We start from the raw sequence: 21,372 nt of genomic DNA on the forward strand, positions 1-21,372 counted from the left end.
CCATACATACACCTGTAGTCAGACACTACAGTCCTGCACATCCTCTCCTCCATACATACACCTGTAGTCAGACACTACAGTCCTGCACATCCTCTCCTCCATACATACACCTGTAGTCAGAAACTCCTGTCCTGCACATCCTCTCCTCCATACATACACCTGTAGTCAGACACCACTGTCCTGCACATCCTCTCCTCCATACATACACCTGTAGTCAGACACTACAGTCCTGCACATCCTCTCCTCCATACATACACCTGTAGTCAGACACTCCTGTCCTGCACATCCTCTCCTCCATACATACACCTGTAGTCAGACACTACCGTCCTGTACCTCCTCTCCTCCATACATACACCTGTAGTCAGACACTCCTGTCCTGCACCTCCTCTCCTCCATACATACACCTGTAGTCAGACACTCCTGTCCTGCACCTCCTCTCCTCCATACATACACCTGTAGTCAGACACTACAGTCCTGCACATCCTCTCCTCCATACATACACCTGTAGTCAGACACTACAGTCCTGCACATCCTCTCCTCCATACATACACCTGTAGTCAGACACTACAGTCCTGCACATCCTCTCCTCCATACATACACCTGTAGTCAGACACTCCTGTCCTGCACATCCTCTCCTCCATACAGACACCTGTAGTCAGACACTACCGTCCTGCACATCCTCTCCTCCATACATACACCTGTAGTCAGACACTACAGTCCTGCACATCCTCTCCTCCATACATACACCTGTAGTCAGACACTACCGTCCTGCACATCCTCTCCTCCATACATACACCTGTAGTCAGACACTACCGTCCTGCACATCCTCTCCTCCATACATACACCTGTAGTCAGACACTCCTGTCCTGCACCTCCTCTCCTCCATACATACACCTGTAGTCAGAAACTCCTGTCCTGCACATCCTCTCCTCCATACATACACCTGTAGTCAGACACTACCGTCCTGCACATCCTCTCCTCCATACATACACCTGTAGTCAGACACTACCGTCCTGCACATCCTCTCCTCCATACATACACCTGTAGTCAGACACTACCGTCCTGCACATCCTCTCCTCCATACATTTCTCAGCATACCACATTGAGCACAGGTAGAGATAGTTATAGGCCACGCCCTAGTTGGAAAGGCCACGCCCCTTCCCGTGACATCATGCCTACCAAGAACAACTCCATGCTAGACACGACTATGTAAACTGTAGCGTTGCTCCTCCTCCAACAAAACTCTGGTCACGTGATCAGGACGTCACCTGAGTTCCTTGAGCCCAGTAGGAAATAGCATCTCTCATGATGGCGGCGCGTAGCCCGGTCCTCCTGCTCCTGCAGTCACTGCTCCTGGGCTTCCTGTCACACGGCGCCGCCGCAGATCTTACAGATGGGAACAGTGAATACATGAAGAGGGAGCACTCGCTCATCAAGCCGTACCAGGGTAAGGGCAGCGTGACTGCGATCACTCCTGTGTGTGTGAACTGTCACTTACACTGGGCGGACGTGCAGTCAGTGACTGAGGACTGGAGACTGTTCACATGTGCGGTCCAGAGCCCTGCGGTCATGTCTGTATTCTCCTGCACTCCCCAGTATGATGGGACATCTCTGCTAGGGCTGCACTGTGCCCCAAAACTCATAACTTCTGCGGGTGTGTCTGATCAGTGTCACACAGGTTACACCCACTTGTCTGTTGATGTTTATCATATGGAGTGTAATGAGAAAAGATTATTATTATGTAACAGAGAATAGTAGTTGGGGTTGTGTCTCCTGTGATTTATCTCACAGTCCTCTGTATAAAGTGAATCCTTGGTAGCAGGTGAAATGTGATCAGGTACATGTGCAGGAGCTGATGTAGCAGAGCCGTGTTAGTTGTCAGTCTGGTGCAGCATCTGATTCTTTGCTTCTGTCTTTTACTGAGGGCAAAGTGCAAGTAGCAGGAATGATCCCTCCTTAGGTCCTTCCCTCGCCCTAAATTCAGAAGCACATTCTTGTTCTGCCCGGGCGATGTGCTGCAGGCTGCTTTGCTTTGAAGATCTGCTTGTACCGATCATGCAGGGATTTACATGGGGCGGGGTATTAGAAATGACCCTTCCAGATAATTGGCACATTTCATACGCTGGTTACTAGCCCGTCCTGTCCCCATCTCTGCAGTACAGAACCCCCCATTCACATTAATGTTGGACGGATCCGCTGTGAGCAGCTAATGTATGGGGCCTCCAGATTCTTCTCCTAATCTTCTCTGGTGACACATTGGGTACTGGTCATGTACATTGCCTGATCCTTTGTTTTTGGGCAGTGACCTGCAGCCGATCGTAGGTGCGTATGAGATTTCTGGGTTTGTTTTTACTTTAATAATAGTCCCCTTTCCTCAGTAGCAGTTAGGGTGATGTTACTGTGACAGTGCACTTGTAGGTTGGAATACACATCGGATAGCCAGTAGGAAGCAGCCATTTTCCCCAGCACCTCACATTTTTTTTCATAATGGGAAAAACACTTAAATTAATGTGTTTACTTAAAGGGAATCTGTCAGGGGGATCTGTGACACTAAACCATCCATAGGTGGGATGGTTTAGAGTAGACCATTAATGAAAAATAAAAACCTTTTATATTTTCCTTTTTTTTGCTCCCTGCACAGGCATAGTCATTCAGTGAAGTGATGTCGCTGTGTAAGGGGTCCGGGTTAGTATTATAAGGGGAGGAGAGGCGCTGAGGAGCTCCCACATCAAGTCAAGCTACTTGACTTTATCAAGGGGTTGAATAAAAGTGTTTTTTATAAGAACATTACATTACATAACATTACTATACATTGCCATAAGGTACTGTGTGGAGTATGACAGATGACAGGGAAGTATGGTGTGTATATATGGGACATCTGCTCCATTTACTGCTGTGTAACTCATGGAAGTTAAAGGGGTTGTCCACTTTCAGCAAAAAATTGTTTATGTAAGGAAAAGTTATACAATTTTCCAATACCATACCTGCTATAGAAAGCTTCTCTTTTTACTTCAAGTGGATAGAATCTGTCTATGCTGATGTGATAGATCTGCAGGAGCATGTGCCGTTATATCACACAACTTTTATGACTCTCAATGATAATAATGGCTTGTGCACCTGTATGTCCATCACATCACCATGGAAAGATTGTATCCACTGTAAGTAAATAGAGAAGCTTTCTATAGAAGTACAGCAAGCAGAGATTTAGAAAACCATGAGATACAGAAAGTATATTGAAAAATTGTCTAACTTTTCATTACTCTAATAATAACAAGTATTTACTGAAAATGGTCCCAGTGGTTGGATTCCTAGAGTCTCGTCACCAATTCCCCATACTGTGGATACATGTAGCTTGATAATATGTGTATTACCCTGTATTTTTAGAAACATCACTATGTGGCCACTGCACTTCCACAAAATAGTTATTTTTATAATGTTATTGTGTTGTAGGTGTAGGTTCCAGCTCCATGCCACTATGGGATTTCATGGGGAGTACAATGTTAACAAGTCAGTATGTGCGCTTGACGCCAGATGAGCGGAGTAAGGAGGGTTCTATCTGGAACAGTATGGTAAGTTTTAGGGGTTTATGTGTGTTCTTATTTTATAACATTGTATTTGTGAATGTTTATCATAATGTTTTCCTCGTAGCCTTGTTACTTGAAGGACTGGGAATTGCATGTACATTTCCGCATCCATGGTGCAGGAAAAAAGAACCTTCATGGAGACGGCTTTGCCCTGTGGTATGCAAGGGATCGTCTACAACCAGGTGACTCTTCTGATGGAGCTGATTTGCTAGTTGGTAGAGAGGAGCGGACTTGATGTCCTCTTTTGAGGTTTGGACGTCCAACGTAGACATATTGTCGGCCGACAATCCTTAAATACGTCCTGGTCAGCCTAACCCTGAAAGATGCGTTTCGGGGCGTTCTACCCCTTTCTCAAGTGAACAAAAGACAGATGTCGGCATCTGTCTTTTGTTCACTTGAGAAAGGGGTAGAACGCCCCGAAACGCGTTGTGTTTTAAAGACCTTGAATAAAAATTTTTAGTATACTCACCTCCTTTTGGACCCCAATAATAGACCACTTTCACCACATCCTATAGAGTTTGGCAACTCCATTTAGGAGATTATCCTCTGGAGGCAGCACCAGACAAAAATGATCACCACAAAGCCTACAATAGTGTTGTGCCTATCTGCAGCACAACCTAAAACGGTGAGCACAATCTACAGCTTTATGTCCATCTGTTACCCCCTAAGATGTCACACTATTAGCGCTTTCTCCCTGTCCTTTCTTGCCACTTTCTATACCCCTTAGCACTGAAAATTTACATAATGTTTCTTAAGGTCCTGTGTTCGGAAACCAAGACAAGTTTCATGGTTTGGCAGTCTTTGTAGACACATATCCGAATGATGAAACAACAGAGGTGAGTGCAAGAGTTTCTAACTTTGCTGTTTTATACCCCATGTACAAGCATTTTGTTGTTTTTTTTGTTTTTTTACAGATAATGAGCAACATAGCAATCTAACGCTAAGTGTAGATATCAAGCTAGCCATCTTAACTCCCTCACAAAAAAAACTCCATGTAAGCCGCATATAAATATAGTTTGGGATTTCTGAATCGGCTCTTAAAGGAGATCTAGGCCTCACTGGTATGTGGCTGTCATGGAGATTTAGACTGATATCTAGAGGGGGGCAAATGTTACCATAGTTCACCCTGCTGCAGGAGCAGTGTGTGCCATCTGCTGATTTCTGACAAATTCAGCTGGTCTCCAGGGGTTTTAGATGCCAAACCAGCCCTTAGCAGAAAATCCTCAAGTTGCGTTTTGGAGAAAATGTTGTCCTAATAGAACAGTCCCTTATAGCTTCCTTCACCTTAGTGATTGGTTGTGCATCCAAGCAGGATAAAAAAACAGCATTTTGAGTAGTATAATATCCATTTGAGGTTTATAGGTAATAAAAAAATATTTTCAACTTCAAACTTGTAAATCCTGTGCATGGGTGGATCTTTTTCTGCTATGTGTTGAGTTGGTTTTGGAAAATCCAAGAACATATACAGGCAGGAATTTGTATGTAAGTTGCAACTGTTTATTTTATAATTGTAGATCCAGACAAATTTTTTTTTTTCCCCTGTGACAATTGGAGTTTCAAAATTATTTGCTGTAATTGGACCATGGATAATAAGTGTCATTACAGACACTTTACAGCTGATTATTGCAGTCTGGGACTATAGTAAAGCATTCAGAGAGCTTCACCAAAGGTCACAGTGGGAAGATAGGCTTGTCTTTAACTAGGGGTTGTCTGTAAGTCAGGTGTTCTTAAGTAGAGGACTGCCTGTATTTCAGCAGAAAAGGACACAGGGGGGGGCCTCACAGTTTGGACTCCCAGAAGAGGAACCTGTGATTCCCCATGATTTCTGGTGGTACATGCTACAATTTCTAAATCGCCCCCTTTCCCTAAGAGGACCTATTTTTTTTTATTCAGTCTTCAGTTTATATTAGTTATTTATTAGTTATTTTATTATTTTCCTTACACTCCTTTACACAGTGTAAATTAATTAGAAAGATTTGTTGACCCACAGAATAAAGGCAACATACACACAATAAATTCCCTAGCAACCAAGCCCTCAGGGGGTGTAGGAATGTATGAATTGTGCAGCTTACTATATTTCTTAGCATTGAATAGTGCCATCAGGAAGTACAATAAGGTTCCTTTCGTTACTTGGAATAAGAACCTGTAGAACCTGATTGTAACTTTCTCTTTCCAGCGTGTCTTTCCCTATATCTCTGTCATGGTAAACAATGGCTCCTTGGAGTACGACCACGGCAAGGATGGGCGCACAGTGGAATTGGCGGGCTGTACGGCTGATCTGCGCAATAGTAACCAGGACACATTTCTCGCTATTCGATACTCTCGTGGACGTCTTACAGTAAGAAAAGTCTCAGTACATTAACATTAAACTCTGATATTATATACGGTTACGTGTAGTATCATGGTGTTACATTTAAGTATTGCACCCTAATATACCTTTTTTTTTCTGAAGCTAATGACGGACATTGAAGGTAAAAATGAATGGAAGAATTGTCTTGATATTTCGGGCGTTCGATTACCAACAGGATACTATTTTGGAGCAACTGCAGCAACTGGAGACTTGTCAGGTCAGACCTGTTTTCAATCTGTTACTGTCTCATTGCGTTGGTCCCACTTAATCCATTATTTTTCCCTATTTTCTATGTGATATAGATAATCATGATATAATTTCCATGAAATTGTACCAACTTATGGTCGAGCACTCACCGGACGATGAAAATATTGACTGGACAAAGATAGAGCCCAGTGTAAGCCTGCTGAAGTCTCCGAAAGGTGTGTGGGTTTACCTGTGAATCCATTATTGAATGTTACTTGGTGTGTTTTTGTTAACAGAAAAAATATATGTGTGGTACTGCACACTATAGATGTTGCTCTCCTTCAAAAATGAGCCAAGGTTCCATAGATGAATAAAACCATAGTGATTCCTTATTGAAAATATTACAGTATTGCTTTGTATGTTATTGGCACCATGTAGAAAACATTAGAGAATTATTTATATATCTAAATTTTGGGTGCATTTAAACCTTAGATAAGTAGAGACTGGTCCTATCTGTGATCAGTATCAGCCTTTCTTTATATGACTGATGGAACCTCATTATATACATCTTAAAAAAAAAACTAGAAAGTATATATAATATACCATGTATATATAATATATGGGGAGCAGCACCTATATTAAAAATGTGACTTGGGTGCAAAATCCTGGAACCTTGACATCGATCCCACAAAAAAGAAATAGAAAAAATGGATGGATATCTATCTATCACGGAACCTTTTACATAAAACTACATATGAATCTGCTCAACTTTTCCTGCTTCATTCCGTGCTGCTGCCTATATTTATGGTGACAGCTCTTCTCTTTTGTTGCATTTATATGGCGTTTACTAGCTATGTAGACCATACAAAGCTGCAGACAGTTGATAGCAGCCCTGGAGAGCTGTGTATCCCCCTTCCCTCTGCTGTAATATCTAACCAGAAGCCAGTTACAACAGTGACACGGGGCAAGGAAGTGCCTGTGTACAGAGTTCTCGCACACCAGTGCTCCAGATCCAGCTACACGCCTGGGATATAAATGCATTTTCACAGTCCTACTGCTACTAACAACATGCATGCAGATGATTACACAGCTCTCCAGGACTAATGCCTAACATTTTCTTCAGCTTTGTATGGTCATAGCTGCCGCCAGAATCCCTCTAGGATTTTTGGGATGGTGAAAATTATTTACTATGTTATTAAACATTGGAAATATTGTAAATATCCTGCAGGGCATATACCAGCATGCTGTGCAGAATCCAGATTACTATTGTAGCAGGATTTCTTAAAATCCTGTTCATGGCAATGTGTAATCTGGCTCATGACCAATGTAAACACTGACTGGCATGAATGTAACCCATCCTGCTGGTTATGTCTGCAGTTACTCCTTAGTTAATATTTTGTGTCCTGTTTTTCTTCTTTGACTTCCAGATAATGTGGATGATCCAACTGGAAACTTCCGCAGCGGCCCCCTGACGGGTTGGAAGGTGTTTCTACTACTGCTCGCTGCTCTCTTGGGAATTATAGTCTGCGCTGTGGTGGGAGCCGTCGTGTTTCAGAAACGACAAGAAAGAAACAAGCGTTTCTATTAACTGAATGCTCTGGCAATATACCCAATGCCAAAATGTGAACTTTCCCCTAAGAAATATGGATTGTACAGACGTTTCTTCTGTGGGTATTAAGGAGATAATTTAAGTGGTATTTTCATACTTTTTTTGTTTATGGGAATAAATGCCATCAGAAAGCGGGTGGGAGAGGAACAATCACTTTTTAAGGACCTTTTTGTTTCTTTTGAGGAAGGTCTGATTGATTTGATTTATTTTTTTAATAGGACTGTCTTACTTTTCTGGAGTGTGCATTAAGTATATTATTTTTGGGAAGAGAAGCGGCTGCATAGTTTTCAGACTTTTTTTGAAATGCTACATCTACAAACTTTCGCAAGGGATGTTCAGTGACGCTTTCTTTAATGTCTTCTGATATCTGTTCACTTATTCGGCGACTCAATCCTGTGGATTGGAATCGCTGCTCCGTGCAAGAAGCGCCGCTCACAGTCGAGATTACAAACCGTCGATCCTAGTTTGATTTCCGTATCCTGAGTTTCTTGCTGACGTAAAATGTTTACAAACAAAAAAAAAGTGAAGAAGGAAGAATCTCGCCTCGGTCTGCACTACATATCTTGTAAATCCATGAGAATGATTTTCTGGTACTGCATTTGACACGAATACGGAGGTGTTAGGATATTTGGCCCTAATCACAATGGCCACCGAATAAAGAAAAAAAATTAAAGAGCTGTGTTGTAGCTGACGTTTTCTCTATACATTTTCTTTAAGTAAATTTTTAAGATTTAGATTATTATTAAGATTTGTTTTTGGATAAAAACATATTAGGAAGCATAACCCAAAGGCATATAAAAGTCTATACATAAACATATAGAACACACTTTTGAAGATACAGTAATTTTTTTGTTTTTATCTTTTGTTTTCTATGATGTTACAGAATGCTCAGTGTACATAATCGTTGCCTGAGAGTGACTGAGGGAAATCAAGCTGCACTTCATCAATTTTCATACCCTATGGCTGTATATAGCCAGCACTATTATTTTTCTGCTGTTCTACTGGGATATGGAAGTTCACAAAGAAGTTTTCTAGCGTTTAACTAAAGTTATGGCATATTGCAACAGAATTGTGTATTCTGCTTTTATACAAATTCCACATACAATGGGTTGTCCAGGTTTTGAAAAACATGGATGCTTTATTCCAATAATATAATTACATCTGTCTACAGGTGATGTATGTTATTGCAACTTCGGTCTATTCACTTCCATCCCGTTGAACTGCAATGCCAGGCACAAGCTGAAGTGGTTTATTGAAAAAATTTGCTTTTTTTTTTTTTTGGGCTAATCTTGGACAACCCATTTTTTTAAATCGGATACATTTTAGTTAAACCTTACAGTTTTTAACATTTTGTGACAAGGCATAAGGTATCGTGATTGAGGGTCACTAGTGTCACCAAGGCGCGTGGCCTCAGTGAAGTAAGCTGCCAATCTCTGGCAGTAACCTTAGGTTGTTGACCATTTTTTAACTCCTTAAGGACGCAGCAGTTTACAGCTTAAGGCTCAGCCCGTTTTTTGTTTTTTTTTTCCTTTTTTGGGGGGGGGATGGGGGATTCTGACCTGCGTCGCTTTATATGGTTATAACTTTTGAACACTGTTACTTAGCAAAATGATTCTGAGATAGTGTTTGTTTTGTTTTTTTCCCCACATGTTGTACTTCATTTTAGTGGTAAATTTCTGCTGATTATACGTTCATTTAGCCCTAAAATTTACACATTTCCAAAAGATAAAATTTACCATACAAGGGAAGGGAAGGAGCGCCCGGCAGCTGCCTGGATTTTAGTTTCCTCATTGGCCCCTTTTGTAGGCTATAAAATTTTCGGTTTATCATTACTGGGGCCATGTGACGGCATTTTTTTTTTTTGCGGGATGAGATGCTTTTTCCAGTGTTACCATTTTGGGGTTGGTATCCCCTATTGTTGAAAATTTTAGGAACTTTTTTTGAGGGCAGGAGTAGAAAAGCTTCAATTCTGTACTGTACTTTTTTTTTGTGTTCTCCTCTCTCCTTAGAAATGCACGGTGTCCGGGCTGTAACACAGAGTGTATCGTTCCGTGCGGTCATGGACGTCTATGGGTGGCGCACCTGTGTGCGTTTCTCCCTCCGGATACACGTGGGGCCGGAGATAAGATACTAAACGCACTGTGCATGTCCTAAATTTTGGACGAGATCGCTGAGGACGAGGAGGCGATGGAGGCAGGGCAGGAATCGCCTGAAAAGAGAAATGACAAAGAGAAAGTTTTGGTGACGCACCTGGCCAGAGGCTGGGTGCACGCTTGACTACTCAACCCCAAAGTCCGCCCCCCTGACTAGTATATGACTTGGAATATAAGGTGATATTTCAGCATGCGGCCGGCACACCAGCGTTATAAGGACATGCCTGGACAGCATTTACTACACCCTATAAGGTATGTTTATTGGTTTAACAGGCGTCCTGCTGGTGACAGGTTCCCTTTAACTTTTGCATTTGGGAACTAGGAACATGTTTTGCCTTTTTAAAGGGGTTGTCCTTTGTGCTTTGAAGTTGTTCATCAAATAATTGTTATGGTTTGTGTAAGGAAAAGTTCTACAATTTTCCACTATACTTTTTGTGTCAATTCCTCACAGTTTCCAAATCTCCGCCTGCTATGTTGCTTTTGGAATGATTTGCATCTTTCTGGCATCTATATTCACAGATCTTCTTAAACGATAGACTAAGAGTGATCCTTTAAAAAAACGTTCTGACTAGGTCATGCTTTACTTTTTAATCGATTTTTCGGACAGTAAGTTAAAATAATGGCCGCAGACACTAATCCATTATAAAATATAAAATTGAGTGCGGTTGTGTTCTGTCAAAAAGATGGCACGTGGGTAATTTTCACAGTCGAGTGTATATGCTATAAGAATGGAGCTGAAAGAAAAGTTTGTTCTCTGTTTGTTCTCTAGGGGCTGACCTTTTGGATATCAAAATTAAAGATCAACGTAAGATCGCTTGATTTTTTCAGAAAAAAATGTAATCTCCATTCATCAACATTTGATGGATTTTTTTTTACACCATGGCACAGAACATTGTTTTACAAAATTACCAAAGTATATCAACCTTTGTTTTGCAAAAAGTGTGATAATCATAATTAAAGAACAGCAATGACTGTAGCACAGAGAAATTTTATAATCACATAATGTCTGATGGTTACATCAGTCACCAATCAGTAGGAAGTAGACAGACCTCTGCTTTGAATGACCCCAGCACATCTGCAGCCACAGGACATCACTAGTCTCTCTCGCTGCTCTGCTGGGATTTTGCTCCACTCTTCTTCTGGTCTCGTCCACAGTTCTGTGACTGTTGTGTGTTTTTTGGCCATAACTTTGTCACCAAGGATTTTCCAGAGGTTTTCTATTGGGCTTAGATCAGGACTCTGGGCTGGACATTTTATTGTTTCAATAGTATCTGTATCAAAGAACTGCTTTAGCCGTTTTGCTGTGTGACAGGGGACATTGTCCTGCATGAACATTGCATGGCTTGTAGCAGTTGTCATGAATATGACTATATTTTCTGGTTGAATTAATTCAAGACAGAGTTAACAAGTTATAGACATAACTTAGTTTCATATTTTGAAGTTATGCAGGATGAAGTCTGTATGGTTTGACCTCCAAGACAACATCTCCAACGTGACCTTGAAGAGGGTACATCACGTTTCTCCCCCATACACTAAGAGGTAGACTGGAGCCCCATGTATATGAACAGGGCTGGATTACAGGTGGGGGCCCCCACCATCTCAGCGTGAGCTGGTGCCGGAGCTTATTTTCGTTAGTGTTTTAAACCGCGGTATATAAGCTCCAGCACCAGCTTACCCTGAGCTGGTGCCCGGTATTTCCATCAGAAACCTGCCACTACAAGTGGTAGGTTTCCTTTAACCAGGTGCTGGTTAGTAATCGCATGTCATTCCATAGAAACAAATATGCGATTGAGCCAACAGGCGCCAGATTAACATTTAGTTTACATGGACATTATGTAAAGGCAAAGTCAATGTGATGTTTACATAGTGTGAACGCACATAATGGTCAGAAAACACATATCATTAAATGCTTTTTTTTTAATATTCACACAGACCAAAGTATGAAACTCGCCTCAAATATCACCATCCCTAAGGCCCCTTCCACACTAGCGAGTGTGATGCGATGAACTCGCATCACACTCGCAACGCAAGCTGCCGGGAACGCACGGCCCGAACGCTGCACCGCGGGAGTGAACTGACATGCTGAGTTCACTCCCGCGGTGCAGCGTTCGGGCCGTGCGTTCCCGGCAGCTTGCGTTGCGAGTGTGATGCGAGTTCATCGCATCACACTCGCTAGTGTGGAAGGGGCCTAAAGCACAATGTCATTTGGAAAAAAACACCACAGACCCAAAAGTAACAAAATAAAAACGCAGTTTGCAGGGTAATTTGTAACTCCCTTGGTTCCACTGCAAAAAATTGTCGACAGTAGTTAAAATTATTAAAAATTGTGCATCACACCCTCTGCATGAAGCTTCCAGTGACAGGAAGTGCCTCCGCAGACGCCCCGCATCGCCAATGTCCACGATGGCCACGCCCCTGTAGAACGTGATTGGTCTTTCCTGCATATTACTGCTGTCATTGTCTATCACTAGACCCGTAGTATAGTCCAGTGCGAGATACGAGCACAGGCCTCCCTGACTGTAGCCGTTGCGGCATGCACGTGACGTCACCAGGCCCTCCTTGCGGGCCGGCCTCTGATTGGCTGATGAAGTGGACGTGGCAGCCGGTTTGATGCTACCTCAGCTTCCGCTCAGGTTCAGCTCGTACAGGAAGATGGCTGCTGCCTGGCTGCTCCTGCTCGCCGCCTGTATGGGCCCGGCCGCCTCCCTCTACTTCCACATAGGCGAGACCGAGAAGAAATGCTTCATCGAGGAGATCCCGGACGAAACCATGGTGATAGGTGAGGGAGGGGGAGACGCATCCTGCGAGCCGCGTGCTCCGTGTGTGTATGGGGCAGCCCCCGGCCCGGGCAGTGTTGTATGAGTCCGTCTAGAGACACCGCACGATGTAACCCCGGAGGTGTCTTCTTACATGTAGTCTGTATCCATGACAGTGCCCTGTACCTGTCACCACACAGGAGCCATAGGCTGCGCTACAGGGTCATGACAGAAAGGAGAATAGCACTGTGTGTATTGTGCATAGAAAGCAACCCAAATGATTACCAGCCATTATCATTATAGCTGCTTATTAAGAATCCCATAGGGCGCATTCACATGATGCCTTGTGTTATTTTTACTCGTGTTTGACGCATCGCAAAGGCTTCAGCCTTGATTACATGCTAAGGTTCATTGTGTTTCCACTGCATCTGCTAAAACGCAATGTAACGTTAGCATGCGATCAAGACTGAAGCCTTTGCAATGCATCAAATGCTTAAAAAAAAAAGTGACGCAACGCATCGTGTGAACGCGCCCTTAGAAAGAGAGAGCGTTACATATGATTGTCTTCAAGTAGGTTCATTTCAGAGGAGGTGGGGAGAGACTTGGAAGGGGATGTAGTTTAAGAGAATTTTCTTGTTCCACCCCCAAATTTCACAAGAAATTGATTATCGGGGTTCAGCAGTATTTTGTTGTGTATTTGTATCTCAATGGTTTGGAGTCAGTAAGCCAAACTTCTCACTCCCACCCCAGCCCCACCGGAATGATCCCCACCCCAGGGCTCCAACTACACAGTCCTGTTTTCCTGGTCACTCTAGCAGTGTTGAGATAAATGCAGGCATTTCCTCCCAGTGTCTTATTCCCCTAATCTATAGCAGAGGAGCTTCACTCCTGAGCATGTACATAATGCGCAGCCACATTTATCGCAACCAAAAGGGGTGCACAACCTGCAGCAGTAAGGCCAACTTAAGGAAGGGAGCACAACCTGTGCCAATAGGCCATATGCAGCCTGCCGCTGTGCGTTCACACATTATTTTTTTTAGATACAGTTTCTAATGTCTAAACCAGGACTGAATAAAAAAAAAAGGGTAACTCTTCTCAATGATAAGTTTATACCCATTATCATCCACACCTGCTTTTGGCTTCAAAAACTGCATTCATAAAAGTGAATGTGTGGATGCACCCTTTTGACAGTCTGAGTCCAATGAGCTTTTACATGCTTGATGGCAGGTCATTTGTGTCCAAAGGGCTGGTAGCAGTGAATGCAGCTGAGAAGTCCTTACTGCTCCCGGGTCCTCTCATGCAGCTTTGCTCCGTGCCCTGACACTGGTTGCATGCACCGGCGTCAGGACCCAGAGGAGTAATGTTCAGATGTACTGCACTGCTCTTCTACTCCTGGGGCCGCTTTGCCCTAGGTCCTGATGCTGCTGCATACAATCAGTGCGACACATGGAGGAAAAAAGAAGCTGCAGGGAGGAGACGAGGAGCCAGGAAAGGAGATTTATATATATATTTTTTTTTCTGTCTGTTCTGTGGGTCTACAATAGTATTTGTCCCCTCCCGGGGCCTCAAGTATTATTATAACTCTGTTTTGGTGTCTCCACTATTGTTGTTAGCTCTGACAGTATATGCAGTATTTGTTGGAGTGGTATTTATTGCTAGACTGTGGTATTTCATTTTTGGGGTGACATTTTGTGCTGTATTGTGGTTGTTGGTGCAACTAGTGCTGGTTACTGGTACAGCCCCTTAAAGGACATCTACCAATAGGCTCATTTGCATAAAGTCTTTCATCCTGAGGGGCTCTGGGCTCCATTAACAACTATTGAGCCTGGAGCCCCTCAGGCTCATTTGCATATAGCCCTTCATCCTGGTGGTAGAGGCCCTTTAATGTTGAGCAGTATGACAATGTAGGCCTATTATAAATGTTGCACACCCCTGGCATAAACCCTTAGATCAAGAACCGAACAGACATTTAGGGACATTTCATCATTTTCATAACTTGTCAGTCTATTTTATCATGACTCAGACTTCCCCCAAAATGGTCGCAGACTCCAAATGCAGATATATATTGTACTGTGCTGCTTGATGCACAATAACCTTGACAATATGGTTTGTGTACTCCATATCATTACATGTGTAAGCAATGTTTGTCTTTATTAATCTTCCATCTCCTTCAGGAAATTATCGCACCCAGCTTTATGACAAGCAGAGGGAGGAATATTTACCAGCAACGCCTGGCCTTGGCATGCTTGTGGAAGTGAAGGATCCAGATGATAAAGTAAGACCTCCTTCAGATCATGCTACAGTAAATATTCATCTCTATGGTACTAAAATATGCCATTCTTTCCTTTGTAGGTTATCCTTTCTCGGCAGTATGGATCAGAGGGGCGCTTTATCTTCACTTCCCACACCCCTGGAGAGCACCAAATATGTCTACACTCAAACTCCACAAAATTTTCTCTTTTTGCTGGTGGGATGTTGGTGAGTAGTAGTTGGGGGTAAGCTGAGGGGCGAGGCTTATCAGAAGTGTTTCAAAGTACAACAGTGCAGAATTGGACTAGACAGTCTAACGCCAGGTTTATCACTACTTGATGCTGAATGATAAATCTGTCATAGTATAAGACTGTGTAGTCATATCTTGCACCTTCTGTTAGTTTACTGTGCCAAAGCTTCCGGGTATTTGCATAATACTTGATGCACACGCTTTTATTTGTGATGCCACTCCCCCTTTCTAAGGCCATGCCCTTTTGTCATACTAGTAGAAAAGGTGCCTACCGTTTGGCCTGCCTAAACCTATGTACATATTTCATGTTGTCTTTGTGAGTACGCTATCCCTGATAAAGTCTTCTGTATCACGGTTCCATGCATTTTCTTGGCCCTAACCCCAATCCTTTTATTCCTGATCACTTGCAAATGATTTGACATTCCCGGACTGTGTGTTTGCTCTACAGAGAGTTCACCTTGACATCCAAGTAGGAGAACATGCCAATGACTATGCCCAGATTGCTGCCAAGGACAAACTAAGCGAGTTACAGCTGCGTGTGCGACAGTTAATCGAACAAGTGGAACAGATTCAGAAGGAACAAAATTATCAACGGGTAAGATTAAAATAATTTTTTTTTAAAGATCAGGATTCTGCTTTATTTTAGTTTTGGTGTATTTTCTTTTTAAAGATAAGTTATGTGCAGACCCATTAAAATCCTGTTCCTCCATCATGGGGACTGTCACACTTCCAACGACGTCATCGGGGAGTGACAATGTTCCCCAAAATATGCAGCGCTGGTTGTGGGCCTTAACTATGAGGGGTACTAAAAATACTACTAAAAGTCCAGCAATTCGGTTTATCTACTAACCACAATTTACAAAGCTAATACTGTGTAACGGGTAATCCCAGGTCCTCACAAGACCATCTGATCTTCTCACAACAGTCTTCTAGACTCCTCCCAGCCAAGAGTGTAACTAGGAGAGGCCGGGCCCTTTACCCCTCAGAAAATATACATATTAATTTCTGGCTGCAGGATAAACTCCTGGTTTTGTCATTCGAATACCCGAACAGAAAGCGTGCACATTATTTTATAGCGCACCATTCATTCCAGCGTTGTACAATCCAACAGGGTAAAAATGACTCAAAATTAGACTGAGCTGGATCAAAGCCATTGGTTATTACAGACTTCTAACTGAATATTTTCAGGTTTCATGAAAGAATTTGGAAAGTGGGGGGAGCAGTCAGTCTGAAGTGCTTTGATATGGTATTCCAGATTTTGGGTGATGCCTGGGAGCAGCGGCGTAACTATATATGTGTGGTCAGCTACTGGGACAGATCTGTATAAGTACATAAGTGGCGCACTACCTAGGTCCCACCCTGTAGATGCATAGGTTGCTCCTTTCGGTTGATAAGGCTCAGTAACATGCGTGGGTAGATAGTGTTTTTATTGTTTGCACCACTCAATTTACACAGGACCTCTAGGAAAATATTTGCGCACATTAATTTTTACAAATGTAGTGAAACATCTTTGAAATAACTTCCGGAAGGCCCCCTGCACACAACCGTCAGGAACGCATATACAGGCGGTCCCCTACTTAAGGACACCCGACTTACAGACAACCCATAGTTACAGACGGACCCCTTTGCCCACTGTGACCTCTAGTGAAGCTCTCTGGATGCTTTACTATAGTCCCAGACTGCAATGATCAGCTACAAGGAGTCTATAATGAAGCTTTATTGATAATTCTTGGTCCAATTACACCAAAAATTTTGAAACTCCAATTGTCACTGGGCAAAAAAAAAAAAAAAAAAAAGTCTAGAACTTCAATTATAAAATATACAGTTTCGACTTACATACAAATTCAACTTAAGAACAAACCTCCGGACCCTATCTTGTATGTAACCTGGGGACTGCCTGTATCTGGCTGTAAATTTGCGGTACAGTGAGCACAATGTGTCCTCGCTGTGCTGTTCCCGCACAAAGGATAGAGCTTGCTATTTATCGCCGTGTGGTGCGATTGTCTTCTATGCAGAAGGGAGGGGAGAGCAGCTCTCATTCCTCCTCCTATGCAGCGCGCTGTTGTACTTGTACGTGCCTTCTCAGTTGCGCTGGGACAGGAGATGGGTAGTTGTGCCAGGCCGGAAGTTGTCGGAGCTTAGCTTCCATGCCTTCCCACCGCAGTCGGGGGCATTGCCCAAGCAGACTGCAGTGGGATCAGGACAAAAACTAACACCCTAGTGGTCATGCAGAGAAGTGCATCTCTGCTCCTATTCAAGCGCAAAGTGTGTGAGCTACACTAACTTTCATTTATAGCATCTAGCACCAAAGGCGTACAGTGGGGGTCCCCTGTGTTAAACCCCCACAATCCAGAGCAGTGGAGGTATATTTCACTTTTTTTCCATGACACTTAGGGTTAGTTAAAAATGAAGTTAAGGGACCTTTTTTCATTTTTACTTTTTTGGGGGGGGGGTTATTTTATTTTTTTTAATGTATAGAATATATTTTTTTAAGTTTTCAAATTGTCATTATAAATGAATTCCATGGCAATTTTTTTTGTATTTTTATAGAGTAACAGGATTTTTTTTTTAATGGGGAATATTAATGGGTATTTTTAAATCTTTATTAATATGTGTTTATTTATATGTCCCACATGAGGCCATGAAAGACCATTTGGAGATGTTGAGACATTTCCATATATTTTTCTTTTTAGTTTTCACCTATAACTGGGGAATCTGTAAGAGCCCCTTTTGCAGGGGGAAAAGGACCCCCTTATGGTGCCAGATGTTTGATCAAAGCTGTGCTGGGGTCACATGTGCTTTGAGAATTGGAGAAGGAAGAAGTGGGAGACCCGGTCCTGCTCCCGTGATTAGTGCAGGACAGGTGAAAACTGCAGCAGCGTCAAAAGACGTCACTGCAGACTCTGGACCTGCGCCCCCTGACAAGTTAAAGAGAAATGTTCTTGCTTCATTTATATAAAATGCAAAAAAAAGTTTGTATATAACACTTTTCACTGTATTTTGAGATCTAGTTCTCTAGTGATATTGTACTACTTGGTATATTGACTGAATTTCCTGGTTTTTGTAGTGGCGGGAGGAGAGATTCCGACAGACAAGTGAAAGCACCAACCAGCGTGTCCTGTGGTGGTCCATTGCTCAGACATTGATACTCGTGGCTATTGGAGTATGGCAGATGAGACATTTGAAGAGTTTCTTTGAAGCAAAGAAACTGGTGTAAACTTTAAAAAGAAAAGCAGTGTCTGCTTTACCAGAAGTGTTGGACTTCTTTTCAGCCAGGCGTCTTCCACCATTAAAATCATTAGGATGGAACTGTGTTACAAGGCGACTCCAGCCTGCGGGAACAGAACACTTTGTTTGGATCACCTATGTTTTTGTCTTTTTTTTGTTTTTTTTTTGTCCCCTTCAATGCCAGAGGGAACTTTCCTAAAATATTCAATGAGATTGTTGCTGTTTACCATTCATTGTTGTTATTCAATTTTTGCATTTTAACTATTTTCTATTGTACCAGAACTCCTACCAAAAGCTACCACAATAGTTTTATTTTGTTTCCTCCCTTATTGGAAAAAAAATCTGGGAAATTATACTTGCAGTAAAAATTCATTATTTTTTTTTTTATGTTTTCATAATTGATTTTATGGTGAAGCGGTCTTTGGGTAAATTTTATGCGCTTTTATTATGACTGTGATTTAGATTTTTCTTTCTATACAGACGGATCTTTCTACCTGGTCTTGGTTTGCACTCTACTGGAGGAAACTACCATCGCAGCTCATAGATTTGTTTTGTGCTGACAGATGTGTAGCTCTGGGAACAGCATTTGGCCTAGCTGCTGTTGTACTGTCACAATGAGATTTTATAATATCATCATGTTTTGCACTTGCCAAATACTTGTACCATCTGCAGTAATAATCTCGGAGACTGTCCTTAAATTGGCTCCCTTCTGTGTTCAGGGAATTAAGCCACTAGGGTCCCGGGTCATATGGATCCTGTAGTTACTGAATTTGAATGTTTTGGGTTTTTCATGTTTTGCTTTAAATAAAAACAAACTTTCCCTCCATCTTGGCCTTTGTGTCTCTTCACTCCCTGTGTGCTCAGGATGCAGATTTTGCCATATTCCACTCTGTCAATGTATTCTCACATTGGCCATATACCGGCAGTGTCAAACACATCAACCAATCAATGCTTGCATTTTAATTGGATGATTGTTATTTTAGGACTGTTAACAGCTTCCAACCAACATTCCCCCAAATCATTGGCTGTATTATTATCCCAACTACTCCTCCCAATGTCTCATGCCTCTAAGTATTCAACATTTCATGTCATGTGACCAAGGTGATGTCAACTAAGGTCCTGTCACATCTGCAACGTCTACCCCATGTATGTATCTGATTACATGAAATCACAGCGGCCTTCATGGAGGCCTTAGGAGGAGTTAGAAGTGAATGGAGGCTGCTGTGATTTCATGTGATCAGATACATGCATAGGATAGATGTTGCAAGGATGGTCCTGATGCTGTCCCTGACAATATCTGTCAGTCCCCAATTCTATTAAGTAACTAATTCCTCCGTGTTTCATGCATCGTTCGACGCAATATGAGGGGCTAATGTGCGGCTATTCCAGCTCTGCCTCACTGGGTTATAACAAAAAGAAGAAATATGTATTACTAAAGACAATCCAGCATGGTGACTAGATATCTTAGTGTAGGCGCTATGTTGCCGTGCACCCACGACATATAAGGTCGATAGACCTCCCCTGTGTACATGAACGATTCTCATAGGCTAAGAACGCATGCTCCTCATAAAGTGGGAGGAGTTGCACACGGGCTGACCAAGTGCAGGGAGGCTGTGAGCCCCCTACATCATTGCATTGTGTACGCCCTCCCCTCTGATATGGCGTTACACTCACTGCATCACACAGGTCAGTGGGAGGGGGAAACCAGGCTTTTTGCGTTTACTATAGACACATAACAACCACGTGATACGTTGACATGATAGCGGAGTTTAACATGATTTTTGTTGGAGGGCATATTGCATATTGCTCACCAGGCTACATGTATTTGTGTACTGGAAAAAGCAAAACCTAATTGGTTTATAGCTGGAGTGATATTTGGGACACATGTCATTTGAGCAGAAATAAGGATAGCTTCAAAGGTAGTTGTACAGACCAAAAATCACCATATTGTTCTAGAATTACAGAAAACATCCAAAATTCAACATCTGATTTAGACCTTTAGGGGCCACTGTATCAGAAATATCCACTTTTCCTGCTGTAGAGCCATTTTGTCCCAGTTTCCTCCCCTTACGGGTTTATTTATTGCTTGGATGCCATGAAAGCGGATCTTATTGGCATCACCATTGTGAACCAGATTCACATGACGGGCTAATGGTGGGCCTCTCTTATGAATAATGTCACCTTGGTGTGCCCCGATTCTTCTCCTAAACTCACAAATGGTGAGTATACCACTCCTTCAGACTTCCAGTTCATATACTGTTTGATGGTAAGATGTTTTCTGTTACTTTTGATGTAAAGGATTTACACCTGCTCGTGTATGGGCAGGCTATGTACCCACTGCAGCCATAGTTACTTGTTACATTGATTTTTCCCAACCAAGTCTGGTCTTGATGCTATATGACATGGCTGTGGTCAAGTCTGTCCTTCAGTGTACATTACCGTAAGTTGTATACTAATAACGTCCTTGAGATCTGGGTCCATCAACAGGTTGTCAGTATAGTGCCCTATTGGAGAGGAAGGCACAGTATGGACGTACACAATGCGATGACATATCTACAGTTTTATTTAGCTTCTGAACATTGCACTAGTGTCTGACACATATAAAAAGAGAGAAGAAACAGATGAGAGATGACGAGATCCATGAGATGGATATAAAACGCACTGCTCTGCTCCCTCATCTAATCAATAAAATACATAGTCAACTCTGCTTATCTTGTCTGTAGCTTGTACAGTTAGTCTCTCCACGCTGCTGCTTGCTGGCAGGAAGTGCCTATGTCTAAGCTGGTCTTGTAATGCAGGGAGCAAAGTGCAGGAAGCAGAGAGCAGTGCAGTGTGCAGAGAAAAGAAGCTATTAACCCCTTACCGACATGTGACGTAATACTACGTCACATGCAGAGCCCTCTCCATAGCTAGTAAGTTTTTGCTGCATATTGCAGAAAAGGCTTACCGGTAACACCCACAGTGTTTTCCTGCCAATCACTGCGCCGCCATCTTGTCGAAAATCAT

General features: G+C 42.5%; 2 protein-coding genes across 2 annotated transcripts; both read left to right on the top strand.

Annotated features, from left to right (window-relative positions):
• Window positions 1-1,220: 1,220 nt before the first annotated feature.
• On the top strand, window positions 1,221-8,402 carry LMAN2 (lectin, mannose binding 2). Its single transcript, XM_072146270.1, has 8 exons — window positions 1,221-1,447; window positions 3,451-3,569; window positions 3,649-3,766; window positions 4,341-4,420; window positions 5,761-5,922; window positions 6,037-6,151; window positions 6,237-6,356; window positions 7,548-8,402. The coding sequence occupies exons 1-8, from the start codon at window positions 1,306-1,308 to the stop codon at window positions 7,706-7,708; spliced, it is 1,017 nt and encodes a 338-aa protein (XP_072002371.1). The 5' UTR covers window positions 1,221-1,305; the 3' UTR covers window positions 7,709-8,402.
• A 3,963-nt stretch (window positions 8,403-12,365) lies between these two features.
• TMED9 (transmembrane p24 trafficking protein 9) lies at window positions 12,366-19,192 on the top strand. The gene is made up of 5 exons (XM_072146271.1): window positions 12,366-12,661; window positions 14,813-14,913; window positions 14,991-15,116; window positions 15,587-15,733; window positions 18,206-19,192. The coding sequence occupies exons 1-5, from the start codon at window positions 12,493-12,495 to the stop codon at window positions 18,353-18,355; spliced, it is 693 nt and encodes a 230-aa protein (XP_072002372.1). The 5' UTR covers window positions 12,366-12,492; the 3' UTR covers window positions 18,356-19,192.
• Window positions 19,193-21,372: the final 2,180 nt, after the last annotated feature.

The sequence above is a fragment of the Engystomops pustulosus genome, chromosome 4, assembly GCF_040894005.1.
Source record: "Engystomops pustulosus chromosome 4, aEngPut4.maternal, whole genome shotgun sequence".
NCBI lineage: Eukaryota > Metazoa > Chordata > Amphibia > Anura > Leptodactylidae > Engystomops > Engystomops pustulosus.

Bases quoted from the DNA above. Each gene is read 5' to 3' on its own strand.
- TMED9 (XM_072146271.1), top strand. From the start codon at position 12,493: ATGCTACCTCAGCTTCCGCTCAGGTTCAGCTCGTACAGGAAGATGGCT. The intron at 15,117-15,586 runs GTGAGTAGTAGT...TTTGCTCTACAG, and splicing joins TTTTTGCTGGTGGGATGTTG to AGAGTTCACCTTGACATCCA. The intron at 15,734-18,205 runs GTAAGATTAAAA...TGGTTTTTGTAG, and splicing joins AGGAACAAAATTATCAACGG to TGGCGGGAGGAGAGATTCCG.
- LMAN2 (XM_072146270.1), top strand. From the start codon at position 1,306: ATGATGGCGGCGCGTAGCCCGGTCCTCCTGCTCCTGCAGTCACTGCTC. The intron at 5,923-6,036 runs GTAAGAAAAGTC...TTTTTTCTGAAG, and splicing joins ACTCTCGTGGACGTCTTACA to CTAATGACGGACATTGAAGG. The intron at 6,357-7,547 runs GTGTGTGGGTTT...TTTGACTTCCAG, and splicing joins CCTGCTGAAGTCTCCGAAAG to ATAATGTGGATGATCCAACT.